The sequence below is a fragment of the Phalacrocorax aristotelis genome, chromosome 19 (genome assembly GCF_949628215.1).
Source record: "Phalacrocorax aristotelis chromosome 19, bGulAri2.1, whole genome shotgun sequence".
NCBI classification, from domain to species: Eukaryota; Metazoa; Chordata; class Aves; order Suliformes; family Phalacrocoracidae; genus Phalacrocorax; species Phalacrocorax aristotelis.
The window spans coordinates 7,763,232-7,783,911 of NC_134294.1; the positions used below are offsets into that span (position 1 = coordinate 7,763,232).

The 20,680-nt window shown below is 41.8% G+C and overlaps 2 protein-coding genes across 5 annotated transcripts; one reads left to right on the forward strand and one right to left on the reverse strand.

The window, feature by feature from the left end:
- The first annotated feature begins 508 nt into the window (after positions 1 to 508).
- Positions 509 to 7,788, forward strand: RER1 (retention in endoplasmic reticulum sorting receptor 1). Of its 3 annotated transcripts, none has more exons than XM_075114365.1 (8): positions 1,374 to 2,996; positions 3,632 to 3,711; positions 4,029 to 4,114; positions 4,656 to 4,760; positions 5,831 to 5,930; positions 6,400 to 6,478; positions 6,585 to 6,720; positions 7,598 to 7,788. In XM_075114365.1, exons 3-8 carry the CDS (start codon positions 4,034 to 4,036, stop codon positions 7,685 to 7,687), a joined length of 591 nt encoding a protein of 196 aa, XP_074970466.1. In that variant the 5' UTR covers positions 1,374 to 2,996; positions 3,632 to 3,711; positions 4,029 to 4,033; the 3' UTR covers positions 7,688 to 7,788. The 3 variants fall into 3 exon arrangements, with proteins under 3 accessions (XP_074970465.1, XP_074970466.1, XP_074970464.1); XM_075114363.1 differs by having other exon boundaries at positions 2,282 to 2,996; positions 3,632 to 3,800; XM_075114364.1 differs by lacking the exons at positions 1,374 to 2,996; positions 3,632 to 3,711 and adding an exon at positions 509 to 909.
- A 3,264-nt stretch (positions 7,789 to 11,052) lies between these two features.
- Positions 11,053 to 17,543, reverse strand: PEX10 (peroxisomal biogenesis factor 10). 2 transcript variants are annotated; one of them, XM_075114354.1, is made up of 6 exons: positions 17,338 to 17,543; positions 16,962 to 17,042; positions 16,052 to 16,347; positions 15,085 to 15,260; positions 14,650 to 14,785; positions 11,053 to 11,292 (listed from the first exon to the last, which is right to left on the reverse strand). In XM_075114354.1, the coding sequence occupies exons 1-6, from the start codon at positions 17,447 to 17,449 to the stop codon at positions 11,221 to 11,223; spliced, it is 873 nt and encodes a 290-aa protein (XP_074970455.1). In that variant the 5' UTR covers positions 17,450 to 17,543; the 3' UTR covers positions 11,053 to 11,220. The 2 variants fall into 2 exon arrangements, with proteins under 2 accessions (XP_074970455.1, XP_074970453.1); XM_075114352.1 differs by having other exon boundaries at positions 16,052 to 16,458; positions 17,338 to 17,542.
- Positions 17,544 to 20,680: the final 3,137 nt, after the last annotated feature.

Below are 20,680 nucleotides of genomic sequence, written 5' to 3' on the forward strand. Positions count from 1 at the left end.
GCTTATATAGTCACTTCACATTGCAATGGGAACCCAGGCTCTTAAATAAGGTCACTGTAAGCGCTACAGACTACAGCCAGAAGCCAAAGCATTAGCGACTGCACCAACTCCACACAGAAGAACGCCACCATAGGAATTAAAGCGTCCGCATTTACATTAGCTTCAACACAGGAGCGCGGGCTTAACGTCTCTCGTCTTAACAAGAGACCAGACTTTGCGCTTCTGGGAAACCCGTCCTCCCCCCTCCAGGGCGGCACCGGGGCTGAGGCGGCACCGTGGCTGAGAGCCCTGCCCCGAGGAAAACTCGCGTCCCCAAACAGGAAACAGCAAACCCTGCACAGCTGAAAAATCACTACCCCTGACGCACCTAGGCGGGCTGGGCAGGTAAAATGGCGGCGGCCCGCCCCCGGCTCCCCGCCCACCGGCCGCGGCAAGAACCCTCTTGTGCTCATTGGCTGCGCGGGAGCGAGGGGCGGGACGCACAGAGAGCCGAGGAGCGGCCCCGCGCCTGCGCAGTGTCGAAGGGCGCGGAAACCGCCCCGGTGGCGGTGGCGCCGCCGGGCATCTCCTGCGCTCGGTCGCTGCTGCCGCCGACCGACCGCCCGCCCGCAGCGTGCGCTTGAGGCCACGCTTCCTCTACCGGGAGCACAGCGGCAGCCGCCCGCCCCTCTACCCTCGGCCGTCCTCACGCCCGCCGCCACCCACCTCCCTCCTCACGGCGCGGCGCCGCGGCAACTCCCACTTCCCCCGTCCCCGCCCCGCGGGGCCAATGGCGGGGCAGCACCGAGCCTTCGTCCCGCCCCCTCGCGGCCCGGAGGCGGAAGCAGGTCCCTCCCCGCCCGCGAGGCCATATTGTGTGTTGCGGGAGCGGGGGGCGGGGAGCGGAAGGCAGGACCCGGCTGGGCCGCTGTGAGTAGCCGCTGGCTTGGCACGGCCGGCGCCGGTCCGGGCCGCGGGTGGGCGGGGTGCTCCGAGCCTCCGGGAGCGCGGGAGGGCTTTGGGGGCCTTGGTGAGCGCTGCCGCACCCGCGGCCCGGGCGCTATGTGGGCCTGGTTGCCGGTGTTGCCTGCCGGCGGCGGGGCCGCGGGGTTGCAGTGGCCGCCGGGGGCCCGCTCCTTCACCTGACTGGCCACCTCGTGTCCTAGCGCTGCTTCCGGCCCCGGTGGGCCCTGCGCCGCCTCCCGGGCCTCGCCTCCGCCCTTAGGGCCTCGCCGCGCCGGCCCCGCGCGATGTGGTTTTCTCCCCAAAATGTGTCGTGTCGTGTTTGTTCCTCGGGGTTCGGGCCGGGCAACGGCAGCATCCCCACAGGCTGCGCTCGGAGCTCGGGCAGCGCTCGGGGCACCGGCAGCATCCCCACGGGCAGCCCGCCTTCCCGGGTGGCTGCGGGGAGCGCGGGGCCGCGCAGGTCCTGCTGGTCGTGAGCGTCTGACAGCGCGGGCGGCCCCGGGGATGGAGACAGTTAAACAGGGCCTTTTTTAGGGTAAAACCTAGTTTGCACAACCAATGGGCCGTTTTCCCTGTTAATAAATCGCCTTAGTGCGTGCTTTTCAAAGACGTTTCCTTTATGAGTTAAAGAAACTTGTATGAGCAGTGATATGTTTTTGCTAGTTATGCGCTTCGTTTGTATTTTAAATTTAAGAAAAATCGTATTGTAACAAGACAGTTGTCTGAAAATTTATCACCTGTCCGCATGTGACGATGCGAGGTGTAAGTTAAATGTCTTTACTGCCTCAGGGCCTGTCATTTTTGAGAGCTCAGCGGTGCAGTGCTATTTGTTGTGATATTAGCATAATAATTGTCATAACAAGCATAATTGTTGAAGGTCATGCATTCACCTGCTTGGTGTTTTTCAGCAGAGAAAACCTTTTCATATGATTTAGTTTTAGTAGCAGTCTGTGTTCTGCCAGTAGCAAACCACTCTATCGTTTGTTGTATCCACCTTTGTGTGTATTTCTGATTGCTGGCTTTGCTGAGGTGGCGGAAGGGTTATTGTAACTCTGTACGCTCAACAGCCAAGTCGTATGTTACGTTATGAAAGAGGGATCGCTGGTGTTCAGATTTGGTTATTCCCTGAAACTAGTGAGATCTGACTTGTGTTCTGAACTGTAAACTACCTTCAAAGCAATGCCAGAGGCTGCTTTTCTTGGTAATAGTCCAATTGCAAGCGTTCTTTAAATGTTTTGAATTGGTAAGGAACACTAATTAAAATTCTAAACTATGTCGTGTGACATACTTCAGTCTATGCTACCTAAACCGAGCCTGTGAGAGGTCTCTGTTCAGTAAACCGGCCAGTGTGAGCTGGTTGCTTTTCTTGATCTGCCCTGGAAGAACTGTACGTATGATAAACAACCACATGTAATCGCATCTAATGTAATCTTTTTACACCAAGCAAAACACCTACTCCATCATAAAGCCATCGGTAGCCATATGTGCGTGATTCTTCACTTGACGTGCGTAGGTTAACGTTTCCAAGGTTGTAATGTTGGGTCTCCTCATAGCCCTTGATTCCTATGGATGTATCTGTAAAATTAATTTTGAGGATATGAGCGTTTTTGTGTTTGTGATCTTTAGAGAATTGCTATCTGATAGAGAGATTGAGTATCTTTTTCTTATGGCTTTATACTCCAGGACACTTCAAAAAAACCAAAATAAAGCTCAGCTAATAATGCTGAGTAACTTTCTCCTTCTGCAGTGCAGTGAATGAGGAGAATAACAATTACTTTTGCCTGTAAAGTAAAAGTCTGTATCTATATTGTATAAATTTCTCTTTGATTTGTTTTCTTTTTAGCTATAGCTTGAACTAAAGCGGCCTGCAGCTCCTGATGCCTCATAATGATCCCCTTATCTTTCAAAGTGTAACAAGACTCCTTTTCTCTACCTACTAATTATTCCACAGGATGTAGTTTTCAGATGTTTACAGAAAAAGTACAGAACTTTAAGGTTCTGTGTCTGCTCAGATCGTCCTTCATCTCAAATTATTTTTTGCAGTAGTCAAGGTATTGCAGCATCTAAGATAATTTACATTTTTCTGATCTAGTAATGTTTCATGTATCTTTATTATCATGTGAGGCTCCTGAGATATTAATATAGGGCTGAAAGTACTCTGACTATCCCAGGGTTCTGTAGTCCCACCCACTGATGAGGACTCCAGGAAGTAATGTCAGGGATTGCTTTTGGTGATGTGGCAAAAATGTTTCTGTTTAGAATCCATTTTATTTCATTTGTTTTATATCTTAAAGTGAGCTGTAAAACTTAGTTTGAGCGTAACTGAAAAGAAAAATAAAGATCTTAAATTGGTAGCAGAAGCAGGTACCAAAAAATAGTTCCCTTGGTTAATTTTTTTACCTGAGTTCAGAATCCTGGTCCCTTTACTACACAATTGTGCTCATGTGAAAAACTTTTCTGTGGCTGCGGAGCTCTTCCTGTTCAAGAGAGAGAGAAAGTCCTTGAACAATTCTAGCAGTGGGCAGTGTTTTGGTTTAGGTACTTGTGGTGGAGGGTTTTTTGTCTGTAACCACTTGTGTACAGAGTCCTGAACTTATGCTTCTTCATTATCTAGTTACTCAGTATTTAAAAATCCTAAGCAGCTTTTAAAAAAATTATTTATTTTGGTTTTGTTCTTTGCCTTTAGAGGCTGAGGTGACAGGAGGGTGGTGCTGCACTTCGCATCTCAATGCTTAGATATTGTAACTCAGCTCCTGCCTTCTCAAGGTGAAGATGTCTAACAAGGCTCATTCCTACGTTTCTGTATGGACTTGGTTTTTCCCTCCCTAAAATGGATTGGATCCTGCCTTGCCTGTGTAAAATACCCTGTTCTTTGCTTTCTTGACAGTTTCTTTTGGAAAGTAATTTATTTTGGAGTAGAAGTCCTCTCGTTAAGAATACTTCATTAAAAATAATTTGTTTCAAATGGGCCAACCCAAAAGAGGATCACGTGTAAATGCTGTTCAGATAATGTATTGTAAAGCTTCACAGAGCTTAGATTTTTGTTTTAAATGTTACCTGTGTGTCACATTTTGTTTCCACAGCAACCATGTCAGAAGGGGACAGTATTGGTGAGTCTGTTCATGGAAAGCCTTCTGTGGTCTATAGATTTTTCTCAAGACTTGGACAGGTTGGTTTTCTCTAGGGTTTTTCTGACTCCAGTAGAAGCAGGTCTCGATGCAGCTTCCTAAAGTCATTACTTTTTGAATTAGTTCTTGAAATACTAAAATCTGTACAAAAGATTTCTTTTGAAGCCTTTATTATAACACTTAGCTTAATGGAATATTTGATGTGTGTATATGGGCCATTGCACAGTGAAAATATATGTTGGTGGTGGTGTCAAAAATGAGGAGTGACTTCAGATTTCATGTCAGATTCATGTTAAGGAAAAGAAACTGGAGTAAAATATGGTAAAATATAGAAAATTTAAATTGCTTTGTGATGCCCCAAGCATTAGGAAAATTTTTTTGCCTCTGTAAAAATATAGAACTTTTCAAATGCTTGTATGTTTAATTAAGTTTATTTGTAATAAAGAATACAAATGTTTCACGTTACTCTCCTTCATAAAATACTCTTCACATATAGTTACTGTTTCTAATGCTACCCCCTAATAAACATTATTCATTGTGCATTGCGCATTTTATAGATTTACGCTTTTTATTTCTTCCTAGATCTACCAATCCTGGTTAGACAAATCTACTCCGTATACTGCGGTGCGATGGATTGTAACTTTGGGTCTGAGTTTTATCTACATGATTAGAGTTTATTTACTGCAGGTAAGAAAACTGCATTTAGTGCTGACATTGTTTTAGATATCATTACTACTCTATTTTTTGTTAAGAGAGTTTTTGAAGTATGGTATTGCTTTGGAGTTACATATGGTATCGTTCAGCACACAGTAGAAGGTAAATGAGTGTGAAGAAAACACATCTTATTGGTGTTAAACTTACTGCTTCAGAATGGAGAATGTGCGAATGCTTGAGGATATTCATCTGATGGCAACAAAAAGTGGAAATATTCCATTAGTTCTGATGAAATCACACACTAAACCTCTGAAAACTCTGATGCAATTAACTTTTTACTTTTGCTTTTAAAGCTGTGTAACAACACGCTCAGGAGCCAGGGGTTACCTTCTGTCATGCAAACCACAGGATTTCTTTTCCAGCACTTCTATCGCTGCAGGCCAGTGGCAGACTGTTTCTCCACTAATCGGGTGCTTCTATTTCATGCCAGTCTGCAGTTCGGTTCAGTTAAGAACTTGAGAATTGGTATTCCCAAATGCTGAAGATCTCAGATAGAATGTGAAAGCTGTGCAGGTGGGAGTAAAAGGAAGATTTAAGCGACTGAGGCCTGCAAAGATGATTAAAAAAGTGATGGTTTTATGCTGTTTGCTTCTTTTATGCTGCTTTTATGACGTCTGTGTCTTGAAATAGAGACCGGATGCCTGAGAAAAAGCTTTCATATTAAATTTGTCAGTATGTGAGGGATTTGCCCTACTCTTGTTTTGATTGATGTATTTGGTTTACAGTAGTATACCATAGAAAACGTGTAGCTTGAAAAATGAAAACTGTTACATATGTTACCTGTCAGTATGCAACTAAAAGAAATAGGTTCATAAGATCACTTCATCTTCCCATAGAGTCAGAATGCTTACTTTATACAGTGAGAATTTTCAATATTTTTAAAGAAGTCTGGAAGACTTTTTGTGTTAATGTGAGAATGCAGAAAAGCACTTCTTAAGGAAGGAAAAAAAACAGGTTGTTTGATCATCTTGAAAAATCAGTGTCTGAAATGCATTTCAGGAAGACACTAATCTTAGCCTTTTTTTTTCCCCTCCTTGCTGCAGGGCTGGTACATTGTGACATATGCCTTGGGAATCTACCATCTAAATCTCTTCATAGCTTTCTTGTCGCCAAAGGTAGACCCCTCTTTAATGGAAGATTCAGGTATGACGAATAATTCATTTTGTGATAACTTTTAACTTAGTCAAACTTCCGGTCTGATACAATAGTATAAAGATGGGCAATTTTAGCATGAGGCTGCATTTTTAGACTTGCAGAAAATCTCTGCAACTTGACATCAGGAGTTACTGTAAAATTCGCATCTCTTTCCTTCAGGACTTGAATGTATTCCATGTTGTATTAGTTTTCTATGTTTTGAAGGAAGGTTTGTGTGACTTCAGTTCTCCCCAGAACAACACAAGTGACCTGGCACTCATTTCTGTTACCTATTTTGCCTTGGGAAATCAATGTTAAGTTACATTAAAACAGCCACTGTAACTGGAATCTATGTGTAACAGTGAAAGTTTTGTGTGGGTTTTTTTTTAAAGATAAAAAATAAAATTTGGAGTCCAAATAGTGTGGAAATTAGTCTGAAGGGGGTTTGTCGTTTTTGTTTTTTTGCTGTTTTTTTCAGATGATGGTCCTTCCTTGCCTACGAGGCAAAACGAAGAATTTCGGCCTTTCATTAGAAGGCTTCCAGAGTTTAAATTCTGGTGAGTTGATCTGTCTGCCTCTGCTCCATTTTTGAAAAATATAAATATCTGCATCAAATTAGTGGTAGCTGGTGTTGAAGGATTAATTGTTAATATTGTTTTTAAGGCACTCTGCCACTAAAGGAATCCTGGTTGCTATGGCATGTACGTTCTTCGAGGCTTTCAACGTTCCTGTTTTTTGGCCAATCCTTGTGATGTACTTCATTATGCTATTTTGTATCACTATGAAGAGGCAAATCAAGGTAACTTGGCAAGAACAGACAGTAGCATTTGTGATGTCAGAACTTAGTATTGATCCAAACTGTCCCTCCAGTTGAGCACTTCAGAGGTATTAAATGTATCACACACACCTCTTCACTAGAGGCACTTCAATAACTGACACCTGAACATTAGTTCAACATTAGTTCAAGTGTTGCATGTTTGCAACTTTGAGCAAATATTGACAATGGGAAACAAAAATACTTGGTAAAAGAGGTCTCCGTACATTAAGCCACAAAACTTTATCCTTGCTTTCAAAATTTCTTAGAATTCAATATGGTTTTTTTTTTATACAGGATGAATTTATAATTTCTCATCCACTCCCTTTCTTCATTTCACTGTGGCTGTTTTTAATTAAGAGGTCTTGTAGGATCTCTGGTGGGTGAAAAGGGAAGTTCTGACCAGTTGATGAGAGAAGGGGAAGAAGAGCATAGGCAAGTCATTCAGGCTGTTTTTAAAAAATTACTTCCGGTTTGTTGGCACTTTGAAAGGAGAACCAATATGTTTCCAGACATTCAGAATTTTGGATAGGTACTGTTATTCAAAGTTGTAAATGAAAGATAAAGGGTAGTAAAGAATTAACACCTGTATGGTCTTTCCAGTTCCCTGTGATTCCCCCAGTCAGTAATCTTCACCATACGGTATAAGTTGTCAGGTGTACCCAGATTTGAGATTTATACGGTTGGGCTCGTACCCCTGTTTTGACGTGAACTGGTGTATGATTGGCTATTCCATTACCTTTACAATACTGAAGAACTGTCTTTCTAGAGGACTTTGTAATTTACAGTGTATATTATAAAACAGTTTTGTAAATAGTAGGGAAGTTTCTTGCCTCAAAAATTGATCTTTTTCTCTTCACAGCACATGATAAAGTACAGATATATACCCTTCACACATGGCAAGAGGAAATACAAAGGGAAAGAAGACGTGGGAAAGACCTTTGCTAGCTAGAAGATGCAATCGACCTGTTGACCAATTCTACTTCTAACTAAAGGAACGATTTTGAGCCATTGTAACAATGCCTTTTTTCTTCATAAAAAATGATTAACAGAGTGGTGACAAAGCAGTTGAATTTTATTTGAAGAGGATCTTGCTATTTTTATCTGAAATATCAGTTTCTTGAAGAAACTGGCATTCTAACCAAATTGCATTGAGTTTATTATCTCTTGTAAGAAGTTGGAGAAACTTTGGATAATCCCATGGATTTGGGATAATGCATTTCTTTCAAGATCCATTGCACTGGAGGGATTAATGGCTTAAGAGTTGGGTCTCTTTACGTACTTCTGCACAATATCACCCTGAAGTGCTGTGCACGTATGTGGAGGAAAAATGTAAGATGGCAGCACACACAATGATGCCGTTTTCTGCTTCATGGCCATGTGCTATTTTCATAAAAAAAGACAATAGACCTAAATAGATGCAGGACTCAAGCCACTTTCTTAAATGCACGGTATAACTGAGTTATAATCAAACAAATACAGGTAGGAATAAGAAATCTACTAAATTATGGGGTTTGCCATAGGGAAAAACTACTCACATAGCTTCTGAGGTAACTCATTTGTGTGGGGTTTTAATGCCAGTTTCACCGTTACATCTCCTAGCAGATGCTAAACTTGGGTTCTTTCATGATGACTCAAAACTTTATTCAAATTCTATCACAATTTCCTTTGAGAACCTGGAATTATAAATATATATTTTAATTGTTATCAGTTGGAGTTTCTTTCGTACCTAATTTCTTGATTAATTTAAGCTGACTTCATGCAGCCCCTTCAGAATATACCCAAACTGGCCACAGCAGACAAACGGTGTGGGTTTTAGCACAGCTTTTCATTTTCTATGGGGAAAAAAAAAGAGATAAAAGACCTGCATGTAAACTTTTTCATGTGATACAACTGCAGTTTTATTAAGTGACTTTTTAATTCCAAAATTTATTAAAAGACAGTGTCCCCCTTTACTTGTTCTCTAACTTTATATACATGCATTGATCTAACAGTATTTATAGCTCCTTTTCAGTAGTGGTTACTCTCAATTTATGTTCATGCAATGCCTTTTTCAACTCTTCAGGGAGCATTCACTTGCAGAAAGTAGGAAAAGATTAGCTCTTTGAAGATTCTGAATGGAGAATAGTGGCAACTTCAGCAGACACCTGATTGGAAAATGTATGTAGGAACCCTTTCATCTGATTTTGTCAAATGAAGTCATTGTGGAGCTCTGGAGTTCAGCCTTCAGTAATCCTGGGAAAATGACAGGTAGTTTTAGTTCACATTGACCTGCTGGTTTGGTTTGTTTGCGTGTGTTTGTTTTATTAGCAGTGTGGAAACTAGTAATGTCAAAATTTAATATTACGGAAACGCAGTATCCAGAAAGGGCCTTGTAGAAGTACCAGTCATGGATGCTTGCAGCTCACCGCCTAAAAATCTGAAAGCCCCAACTTGGAGAAGCTGTCTTCAGGTTTGCTGGAGTTTCTGAATAATATGGGCAAATCAGGGAGAAAAACATGATGTTTATTAATGTTAAAATTGGCAACTGGGATGACTCCTACTGAACAACAGACTGTTAACAACATCCATTGCAAATTAGACATTTTTGCTGCCACTTAATTTCAGACTTCAGTGGCAGTTTGAGATTAATGTCTTCTCATTCTTAGGTAGGTGTCAATGCTCCACGGCCAGCGGGATTCACGGTTCTCAGATATGGATTGTAGCTGATGTTGGGACAACGGTCTAGTTCCCTAGCTGAGCCTCAGCATGCAACAACCAGACAAGTTTGGCATTTTGTTAAACTTTGCTCTATTTTTATTGCTTACAAGTGCTAAAAATAAATTACCCTTACAGAATGCCTGAAAAACTTGGCTTGAGAATATCACAGATAATTCCCAGTTGTTGACTGGTTTCTATTTGTTTATGTGCAACTAAATGTTGCCCCTATTTTCCTAGTAAGGAGACCAGGCAGTGACTTCCTTAGCTACTTGTGTTTTGCTTTGTGACATGGATCATTTTTCTTCCACTGTTGCCTTGACAGTGTTGAATAGGTGAGGGATGCCTGAAAGTTTTCCGGTGTAAGAAAGAGGTGGTATTGCAGTTCTGAAAATCACTTTTGTACAGTAATGATGAAGTGTTTGCATAGTCACCAGCAACTGTTTCTTCTTCCATTTATAGATATGATGAAAAGTTAAACTGATCTTATTGTAGATTTTATGATAACACTTGGAGATTTCATTGTTAACTAGGTAACCAGGACCTCTGCAGTACAAACAACCATCTTAGAAGAAGTGCTCTTACTGTAGCACGCCTGCCCCTGCCACCCCAAGTCCATGTTCAGTGCCATTGGTGACAGGTTTATTGAAACTGTAACTCATGATCCACAGAGTGGATCATCTGGCTTTTTCTCCCCATCTGTACTTAAAGAATACAAATAAATTCATCTTGTACATTTTCTATCATGCAAGAATGACAAGATGCATTAACAACAATCTTCCTTTTCCCTCCTGCTCCAAATACTTGTATAGTAGTAACTTATAGGATAAACCTTGACGAGGTGGTGCTGCTGAATCCCTCCTCCTTTATACTCTAAAATACTGGCTTAGCTGAAATGGGCCCTGTTGCCATGAAGAGGGGAGAGGGTCTTTTGGCTGGTCAGCTTCTTCCCTGTGTTACACTGTCAAAAACATCACACAGACAAGACTTAAACGGTGTTAAAAACTAAGACTTTATAGTTGAGCTTAGTTTCTATCGGTATACATACTAGGGCTCTTTTGAAGCAGTGCTTGTGATGTTGCTGTAGCCTGAATATCTAGAATGCTTGGTGAAAAGCCTTGATATCTAATAGTGATAGAAAAGCTTTGAGTTCAGAAGTTCCTTGATCAGCGTGCAGAGTAGTCTGCATTACTCTGGGTTTGCATTTGTTGCTTCTGTTGATCCAAGGGAAACTCAGTTTGTCAAACCAAGGAAACCTGCTTTGTTGTTAATGTTATGAAAACAGTGGTACATGACATACATTTATCATCAGGACTTGAACTACAGTTAAACTAAGGGCTTGTGTACCTCTTTTGTCCTTTTCCCCTGAAGTCTGCAGTATGGCCTTGTTATTATGTTACAGGAGAAAGGGAGTCTGACAAATCATAGGGTTTTACTAATACCTTAAGCACGCTATGAAAGGTTGGAAGACTCATTAGCCACGCTTACATTTAGAGAATGAGAATCTGATTTAAATGTTTCATTGTCCAAAGGGAAGAGAACTATTGCGTTTGTGTTAAGTGCTTTTTAGAATGACATATTTTTAATATGCTCAAGAACCATGTTAGAGGAAACAGAGGGTAGAGGCAGAAATAGATTTATTGTGTAGAACAGGAATGAAGTGCCACCTTGCACGGGCAGTTACCAGTTTCATAATGAAATCTTTGTCTTGGACTAACTCAAGCTGTAGGACAACTTTATAGAGGGTGTAGGAGCTGAGGCCCTTGTGAAACAGAAGAGATGTTTCCTTTAGAGTTGATAGTGACGCAGGTAGATCAGTTTCTGTGGATTAAACTTCTCTCTGCACAGTGGACATTCTGTCTACAAAAAGAAAATAAATTAGATAGACGTACTGAATTGCTGTATTAAAGTTTAATAAAATCCAAATATAACTATTTAGCTACTTCTAGAAAATAATCAGAATCCATAATTAAACAATTTTTCAGTCCAGTTTGTCATGCAAGCTTAACCATGTAAAACATTCTAAGTCACCCTAATTTAAAGAGCAACTTGAGGTGACGCAGGCGCTTACAAAATGGCCTTAAAAACATGGTCATTGTACGCAGAGTACAGCACCTTTGCCTGGAAGTAACTTGTTCATCTTGGGTAAATGTGACCTCTTGGATTTTCACCTTGAAGGATGAAAGCCTGTCTAGCAAAATCACTCAAACGGTCACTGACATTCTACTCACGTATTATGTTACTCTTGAATATTGCTAAATAATGGTCCAGTATACTAATTTCAGAGGTAACTTGTGGTTTGTTTTCCTTTTTCATACTAAAAATAAGTTCCTTTATTTTTACTTGCAGCTGAACTAGAACCAGCAGACTGATCGTCTTTTTATTGCTGTTTACAGAAGATATCTAGTATTGCGTTATGCGTGTTTTTACTCAAGTGTATTACAGGTCAATTCCATTGCAGAGTTTGTTTGCCTTGGGATTGCGGGCAGTTTCTCTCAGCAGCTTTGTCCTGAGTTTATCGTAAGCAGTTTCCCAACAAGGGCCATGCTTTTACCTGCTATTTAACAAGCATTTCCTGAAGCAGTAAGCCAAAACAAACTGGATGGATTCTTAACAGTTCTTTTGGTGTTTGGGTTGCTTTTTTTTAAATCTAGATGGCAATGCTCATTCTTCAGTTAATTTTGGTAACAGGTAGAACTAGAAAAAACTACAGTTAGAGCCAGTATGAGGATTAAAGATACTGACTGTGTGTTACAAGGTACTCTTAGTTCTCTAAATCACAGCTCTTAAGTTTTTGTATTTTTGTGTGGTAAATCCAGTAGGACATCAAAGGATTTACTAGGTCAGCCCATTCCCGAAGACTGAAAGTTAATAAAATGGTAAGAGTTGTTGTCAGTGTTAATTAAAAACAGGCTTAAGACTCTATCTGAAACAAAAAATCCTGTGCCATGGATGTTGAACTGTTCTCAGAGTAGTAAATTGGTCACCAGGCCTTTAGGGCAAAGAATAGGTAAAGATGCAATTTTAGTGAATGGATGTTTTCAGATCTGAAATATCACTGTAAAATGCATTTTTACTACTGTCTACCTACAGATATGTGCATCTGGAACAGCTTTAGAGTGGACAACAGTGCAAAGAGTAGCCTGAAGTAAATGTTCTCTAATAGATACAGCTCTCTTGTCCGCTAGTACTCATGTTGCAAACTGACGGGTACTGACAATTTCACTTGTCAAAGTGTACTTCCTTTACACTCAAATTTCTATTGCCTCCATGTTATTTGAAGATCCTTCAAGCAGGGAGTCAGCAGGGCAATTTCTAATGCTAACACGTTTTAGGTTCTTCCTTAATTTTCCAGTCAGAGGTGTTACAGGAAGTGAAGACTAATCTTCATTTGATCACAAGAATAGCTGTTTTAATTGATGCCCAAGCAGGTAAAGGGACCGCATAGCCTTGAACAAGGCCACAGTGCACAAGGATCACTTACCTAAATTATTCTAATAAAACTTTGAAATGCCTGTGAAAAACTTCAGTTCATGATGCTTCAGCTTCCTACTGGAAAGTCTAAAAGCCCAAACTAAAGTTTTGGGAGGCAGATACAACTCTGCCCCCCACACCCCATATTTGATTTTAAAGCAGACTAAGTTTTTTACTTTTTAATTTCAGATTCCTAAGAAGACAGTACTCAGGAGTTAATATTGTTGCATTAAGGATATTCAACAATCTTGCTTACGTCTTTCATCAAATATCATATTCTGAACACTGTAGGAAATCCATGAATGAGAACTATTCCTCCAATAACTCACTATTTCTGATAGCTAGCTGGTTAAGGAAATGGTCTGGAAGACTTTCTGTTACAGTCTAGCAGGAAAGTTTTAGTTTAAGGGGCTCCCTCTAGGGTACCTGCTTCAGTCACACTCTTTCTCAGCCCAGCGAGTCAGTTTTCTGAAGGAAGCCCCTGCTAGCTGTCAGTTCTGCATCACTGTGTAGTGAACTTGTGCATCCAGCTCAAACCTGGTAACATTTGCTGCCTCCCTTATGTTTCAGAAACAAACAGCTGCTAAGCTGAAAAAAAGCTAACTGGAGGGGTGGGTAGTATGGTTTGTGTTAGGCAAACTATATATTTAAAAAAAAAAAAAAAGGATTAAATGAATCTGACTACCCAGCAGTAAGAACAACATCTATTTTCACAGCCTTGGAAAACACATGGAAGTAATTCAGTGGATTACCACTCCTTCCCTGCAGCTGGTGAAAGTTTCTACCACAGCTTCTGACAGCTTTCAGGCAAGACTGGTGAGCAAAGTCTAGGTCTTTACAAGTGAATCTGCTTCCTGAATTGTGTCAGGGTGGTGTTAGGAAGGTGCTAGCTCATCGCAAGCTGCGTTCGAGTCTGTCTCTTCAAATGGTGTATCTATTATAGAACTTAATGCAGAGGCGTAACCTTGGTGCATTTAAAACCTGATTTTGGTGTCAAGATCGATTCTGGATCTTAGGGAAATTCTCTGAGAAGTTGTATTTGCTTGATTCTGTCCCACCACAGCCACACTAGTATCAGTGTAGGAACATTTAAGTAGATCACACTACTTATTTCTAGAACAGCTGCAGTAATACATCTGAGTTACAGCACAGACATGGCCTCTGTGGCAAATATTTTATCTGGAAGTAACACTTGATGCCTTTTTTTTTCTGGCAAGCAGTTTTCACTCTTTAGAGAAAATAAAAGGACAATTTTTTTCCACGTCTATAAATAAACCCTTTATGGATAAAAACTCTATTTCATTAATCCAGAGCAAAATCCAAGTTTAAAATAATATGCATAAGAGCTAGCTCAGTTTGGTTGTAACTTATCTCTTCCTTTTTATTGGAAGTCACGTGAAGGCTTCAGAACATTATTGCTTTTGCTGTTTCTTTGCAGTTAGAATTATAGCCAAGGTCAGTAGATAAAGGAGTTTTCTTCACGTCTGACTTCCACAGTAGTCCCATTGCATTTCAGCGGTTGGGACAGAAAACTGCTCGCCTTATTTACCTCATCTATGTAATGCATAGTCATTCTATTCTAATAACATATATATAGGTCCTGGTAAACTCCTGTGTGGGGGGATTTTGGGTGCCTTAGTGAGAGAAAGGGTATTATTTCAACACGCAGGCTGACAGGTACTTTCAAGCAGAAATTTCATCATGTTTACCCCTTCCAGCCTGCATTTGTCCTTCTGTACTTACTCTGGTGTTACACCACTCCATGATGCATTCCCAGCAGAACAAGTGGCCGCAAGGTGTGGCTGTTGTATGTCTCCGTTCTTCCAAACACAAAGTGCAGCGGGAGTGGCGCCCAGGAGTTTTTTCCTTGGTCATATTTCTGGTTAACATAGTTATATATTACTTAATTTTATTTAGCCTGCTGGTAAGAAATATTTGATAACACAATCCTAAAGTAAACCCCATCTTCAGGTATTAACCTTTTTTGTGAAGATCTCAAAAACATGAAAGCAAAGTGTGAAATCTAAGAGATGCTTCTAACAGTGAGGAATGCATCAAATGTCACATTACATCAGGCTCTAACTTGTCAAAGTGTCACTCTAGTGTTCCCCTGTTCATGAAAGCTATTACATTTCCCACCATTGCTTCCACCTTTTGCCTAGTAAGTAAAAATCATACTTCTGATGAGCAAGGTTGCGGTGCAGTTTCCATTCGTGCCTTGCTCTCTGCTTCTGTTTGAAGCTGTACATCTGAATGCCAATTGTTAGAAGAAGATGGAGGAGTGAAATTATTCCAAGAAACTTGTAACTTGATCGAATACTCTGATCTTCTCCTTGCAGTCCTCCAAAATGCAGCTGCATGGTTCACAGAAATAGAGAGGTTTCATTACTGCAGTTTTATGAAACTATGCCCCTCCCTCCCGCCTCAATAAACTCTTCATTTGGCATTCTCATTTCTGTCCCCAAACTTGACATGTTTCTAGGACTTATCAACCTGCTGTCTCTCAGGAGGTCTAGTGTGTCCAGGATACGGCTCATTCAGTCAGGCTACGCTTAACTGCTGCTTGTGCAAGGATCAGTTGTCTCAAGTTGTCTGTGTGCCCATCAGAGCTGCTGCTTTAATCGGCTTGTGTTTTTACGTAGCTCTGAGCTACACAAAACCACCTCTTTTCTACACTGACACTGGGAATTGTTGAGGGGTCTTCTGTCTATACGTGCTCCTGGGCCAGCGGCTGATGTTTTTCAGAAAGATACTGAAAAGACATGTGAAATTAAGCTCTTTGTATAGAAAAATGCTATTTAAACATGTAGTGATTTTTGTTCAAGACAATATGTAAGTATTTTCCATGGATTTATTAAGCTACTTCCCACTTTATGCGTATTTGTAGAAGACAGTCAGGACTAGGTAGTGTCCTGAAGTTAAACAGGGTATTAACTTCTGACAGCGCATTCATGTTTGTTAGGCGTAACCTTTTGCAGGACTCGTAACCCCTCTACATAGTATTAAAAATGCCCCCCTCAGTCTGCTCTGCCCATCTTATAATCAGCTACAGCTGAATTCTGTATGTTTTACATACATGGCATCCCAAAAGAGGCCAAAATACTACAGTGGAGGCCATCTTCAAACAAGACATACATCCACTTACATATGTGATCCCTGTGATTCTTTTAGACAGGTGATAAAATGTGCCGCTTATGTAGAATACTGCCAGATGTAGTCGATGAAGCAAAGGTATGCATTGTTTAAGAACATATGTAATTTGTAAGACCCTCTTCTTCTGCTGTTCTGTAAGGTCCCCAATTTGTTTCTGTATCCAGTTTCGTATTAGGGTCCTACTGGATAAGCCAATTGCAGGGTTGCTCTGTGAGCTTCGGGACTCATCGGCTTCCATCTGCAACTCATGTTCCAGGTGCAGCAATCCCTTTTCTAAGCAATAGGGCACTACAGTATGAAGAGAAACGAAGATGGCCCGTCGAAGAAAAGAAGGTACCCTTTTCTTGCTTGAGTCAACTTGAACAATGTTTACGTACTCTTCACCCAGAGTCTGGTAACCTAAATAATGCGTGTAACAGAAAGCATGCAGGTTAAGATGACAATTGCAGTGTCATTCCCTGTATGGTTGAGCAGTGGTGACAGGCTGCGCGGGTCAGAACACAGCAGGTTTCAGAAACAGTTGCATTTTTTTTGTGTTGAACGAGGTGAGCACTATGTCTACACCAGCCCCTGCAGCATCAGTATCTGCAATAGTTTTAGGCTTAAAACAATACTTTTTCATCCCCTTTTCATACCTTCACGCATACGTTTTTCAGAAAGAACTTTTGCTTTCAAAAGAACATATATCTGGGTTGATAAACTGCTGCATTTGAACTCAAACTTCTTGACAGTTTGATGGTTTCTGGCATTTATAGGAAACCAAACCAACCACCCACATTGAAGAAAATCCCTGTCAAGCAGCCTCACTCCCAGTCACCACCACACCGCAGCTGCCCAGGGCAGACGCCTCGTTTTTCACACGGGTGGAAAAACGCTAGATACGAAGTTATTCTCCACGTTACCTGACAAAGTGGTGAGGACGAAGTAGGCTACATCAGAAAGCAGTTCAATCTCTTTCCTCCATTCCAGCCACTTCTTGGCACCTAAGGGACCGGGATCGTTCCAGTTACCTGGCGTGGATTCACGCAGACCTTCTCCCCCAGTTTCCCCCAGGCGCTCCCGCGCCGATTAACACCCCCGCGATGGGCGGGCCCGCCTCCCTCACCCGATCCACGGGCTGCGGGGGAGCACGGGGCCAGGGGCCCGCTGCCACCGGCCGATTTCGGAGCGTTGACCGTGTCCCTGCCGGCCCGCCCGTCCGCCACAGTGCCGAGCCCGGCGGCCCCCCGCCGCCGGCAGGGCCCGGGGTGGAGAGGAACCCCCCGCGGGAGGCATTACCCGCCAGCCCGTGCAGCGCGGTGCCCGCCCCGCTCCGCAGCCCGCTCCGGTACAGCTCGTCCTTCTGCCCGCAGCGCACCAACCGCGCCGGTCCCGCGGCCGCCAACGCCATGGCGGGCGGAGGGAGACGCAGCTCTGCGCGGAAGCGGTGCGGCTCTGAGGGGGGCCGCTGCACCGCCCGCGCGCCGGCAGGCGCAGGGAGTTCGCGTCGTTACGGCCCGCCCCTGGGGAGGGCTGAGAGGGCGGCTGAGGCGGTGCTTCGTGAGGGAGCGGGGAATGGACCGCCGACGAGAGCGGGAGCGGTGTCCGCCGCCTCCCGCCGCCGTTCCCCGCCGCCCCTTGCGGGCACTCTGCGCCGCTGTAGGCGGCAGCCGGCGGGAGGTGTCTGTGTGCCCGCCCGCTGTAGGCTGAAGGGATCCAGCCCTTCGCAGCGCGGCGCTGCCCGTCCCTCAGCATCCATCTGCCGCAGCCCGGCAGGTGGGTGCCTTCCTTCTGTGGTTGATCCGCTGGTAAAAGGTGGGATAGGGAGAGAGAAAGTTGAGTGAACATAAGCGTTAAGGCCTTAGTCAACAGTTCTTCGAACAGGTTGTTCTTGATATTGTGCCTAGTTACCAGTTTTTTTAGGGAATTGAGTGTGGACTCTAAGGCTTATTGGCCTCTTGATGGAAACAGCCAGGTTCCCGTTACCCACCCTCGGGCGGCTGCAGGTGTGACTAGTGGTTAAAAAACCCCCAAAACCAAAAAGCAAAACAAAACAGGAAAAAAAAAAAAACCAAAATTTTGTTTGTATGCTCACTACAAACAACGGCCTTTTAAACAAAGGTAGCAGCATTCTGAAAATGTTTATTACCCATATACATCTTGGAGTCTGATGCATTCATTTTTGTCAAAACATATTTTTTGTTTTCTTAGTAGATTTTAATGTCATGTAGTTGTAAATTCAGCTTTGTAACATGCTTAAGTGAAGGCGAAGTTAAATGCAATTGGTGTTGTATTGGTATTACAAAACTACTTTCACTTGGAGTAGATGTTTTCCAGTAGAGTTTACAACTAATATTGCAATAACTCATTTGAAAGTAATGTGAAAGAGTTGGAAAACTTGTACTTGCTTTTTTTTCTTCTCAGTGCTGAGAAGAAAGGCTGCCTACTGACAAACATCAATGCAGGTAAACTGGATATTTGTAGTCCTTTAGTTTTTAGTATCCTGTTACTAGCAACACAGCTTGTGATATCAAAGTTCTTATTTAACTGTACCAAAAGTTGTAAATTTTAAGTAAAGCTGTGATTAATCTTACAGTTAAGTAATGCATTCCTATCTATCCTCTCCCTCCTTGCTCCAGGTGCAACTCAAATTTTTATTGCTAGCGGATGGAAGGGTGTATAAAATAAAAGAAGTTCCAGACTGTTCAATCTGTAGCTATATAATGAATGCAATTAAGGAAAAACACATTTTATTTAGTAAAACAGTAGGGGGAGCACCTGCATAAGAAAAAAATCCCATAAGAAATGGGATGTGGAACGTGAAATCTTCATATCTAGCATGCACTTCCCACTTAAATCTTGATATATCGTGCTGATCTGATATGTCGCAAGTTAAGAAACTTGAAGCTGCTACCCTAAATAATAGCATTTTTAAAAAATATGAAACTGAAGCCAGTTGACCAATCTTTGCATCCTTTTGTTCAGAATGGTTAAAATGAGATGACTTGGTAATCTTCTCACCACAAAAATATTGGTTGCTCTTTCAGCGTTGCACAGGCAGTGCAACAAGTGCACGCTAACTGTAATTTAATCTTTCTACCGACAGCGATAGGTAGTATTTCCTTTGTCTTGTGTCCTATGATTCCCTTCAGCAGTCAAGAGGTTAATATCTCTTAAATCAGTTGCACCTGAGAAAATTGGAACATAAGAAATCTAGGGGGAGCTGGGGCAAGTGGTGTGGGTGGTGTCTGCCTGGTTGTGAACAACCCTTAGAGAAGTTGATTAGAGTGCTAGGTACAATTTCTCATATGTGCTCTGTATGAGGTGTGTATGTTTTACTGAGCGTGTGGGGGAAATGTTTCTTGCCATTTTATTAAAGAGGGTAAATAAGGTTTTCTTGTTTTGTAGGTCAAGAAACCAAAGAAGAGCTCTTAATTATTAGCTTGGAACCCATTTATAAAGCTGAAGATAAGTTTAGGTGTCTGAAGGTCAGATTTTTATTCTGTAAAAATGTATTATTTTGGGGACATTGTGTGGTAAATAATACTCTTTCTTTGTAGTAGAGTTAGTTATTTTTAATGGCATAGTCAAAGTGTATCCAAAAGCTGTAGGAAGAATGTAGTAATAAGCTCTTATGGTCCAGTAGAAGTTTGTGTAACTGATTATGGGGTCTATTCCTAGGTTTTGTGGTAGAAAACCCAAACTGACCTTAATAACAGCTGAAAATGCAAACTGTAAGCAGTTTTCAATGCTATATAGTAACTGCTTCAGTTTTCTGTGTGTTGCCTGTTCGATGCATCAATGTTTTGTGGGGTCAACTCATTAATTATGTACTGATAGTTTTGGATTCACACATCAACTGTTCCTTATCACCTAGGCTTCCAGGCTGCCAAGACTCTGCTCCCACAAACGTTAAAACACGTGTTTAACTTCTCTGTATGTGACCATTCTTGACCAATTAAATGGATTTTTTAATATTCTAAAAGTTAAGTTAGTTTGTGATATTTTGAAGGGTGGGGATTCTGTCGAGTATGGCAATAAACATATGTTGTCTCAAAAGGAGGAGAGTTTTTCAAATCCAGAAAATAATTCAAAATATCTTTTTTGTTTTGAATTGAGGAGGTGACATCATGCTAAATAATCTTTCCGTCTTGGGTAGACAACTTTCATGTATGTACTGTTGAGGAGAATTGACCTCTGTTTTGCTTAGCTGCTTGCTGTGCACTGAAAGTTGCAAGTAAGAGGGACAGAACTCTCTTCCCACCTCTTGTGCGTTGGAACTGATTATTGTAGTAGCGAAACACATTCATCATTTCTTGATTTCCAACATTGTAAATTGTTTAGGCAGCTGCTGTGCTTCACATGAGGGGTTGCATTGATGTATGTGTATAACAGTAATGATTTTTTATACTACTTTTTTCATCGCTAAAATACATAATAAATCTATATCACTGTCTCTTCTTACAAGATGGGATAAATTGAGAAACAAAGAGGTGATATGACATCTAGAAATTAATGAGTTGGAAATACTCTTAATTCAGTGCTCTGTCTCCTGGAACAGGTCTTTTTGCCCATGCAGCATTGGTTTATGTTTTTAAGTGCTCTGGAGTTTGTAAGTGTGTATGTCAATATGTTGTTTGTA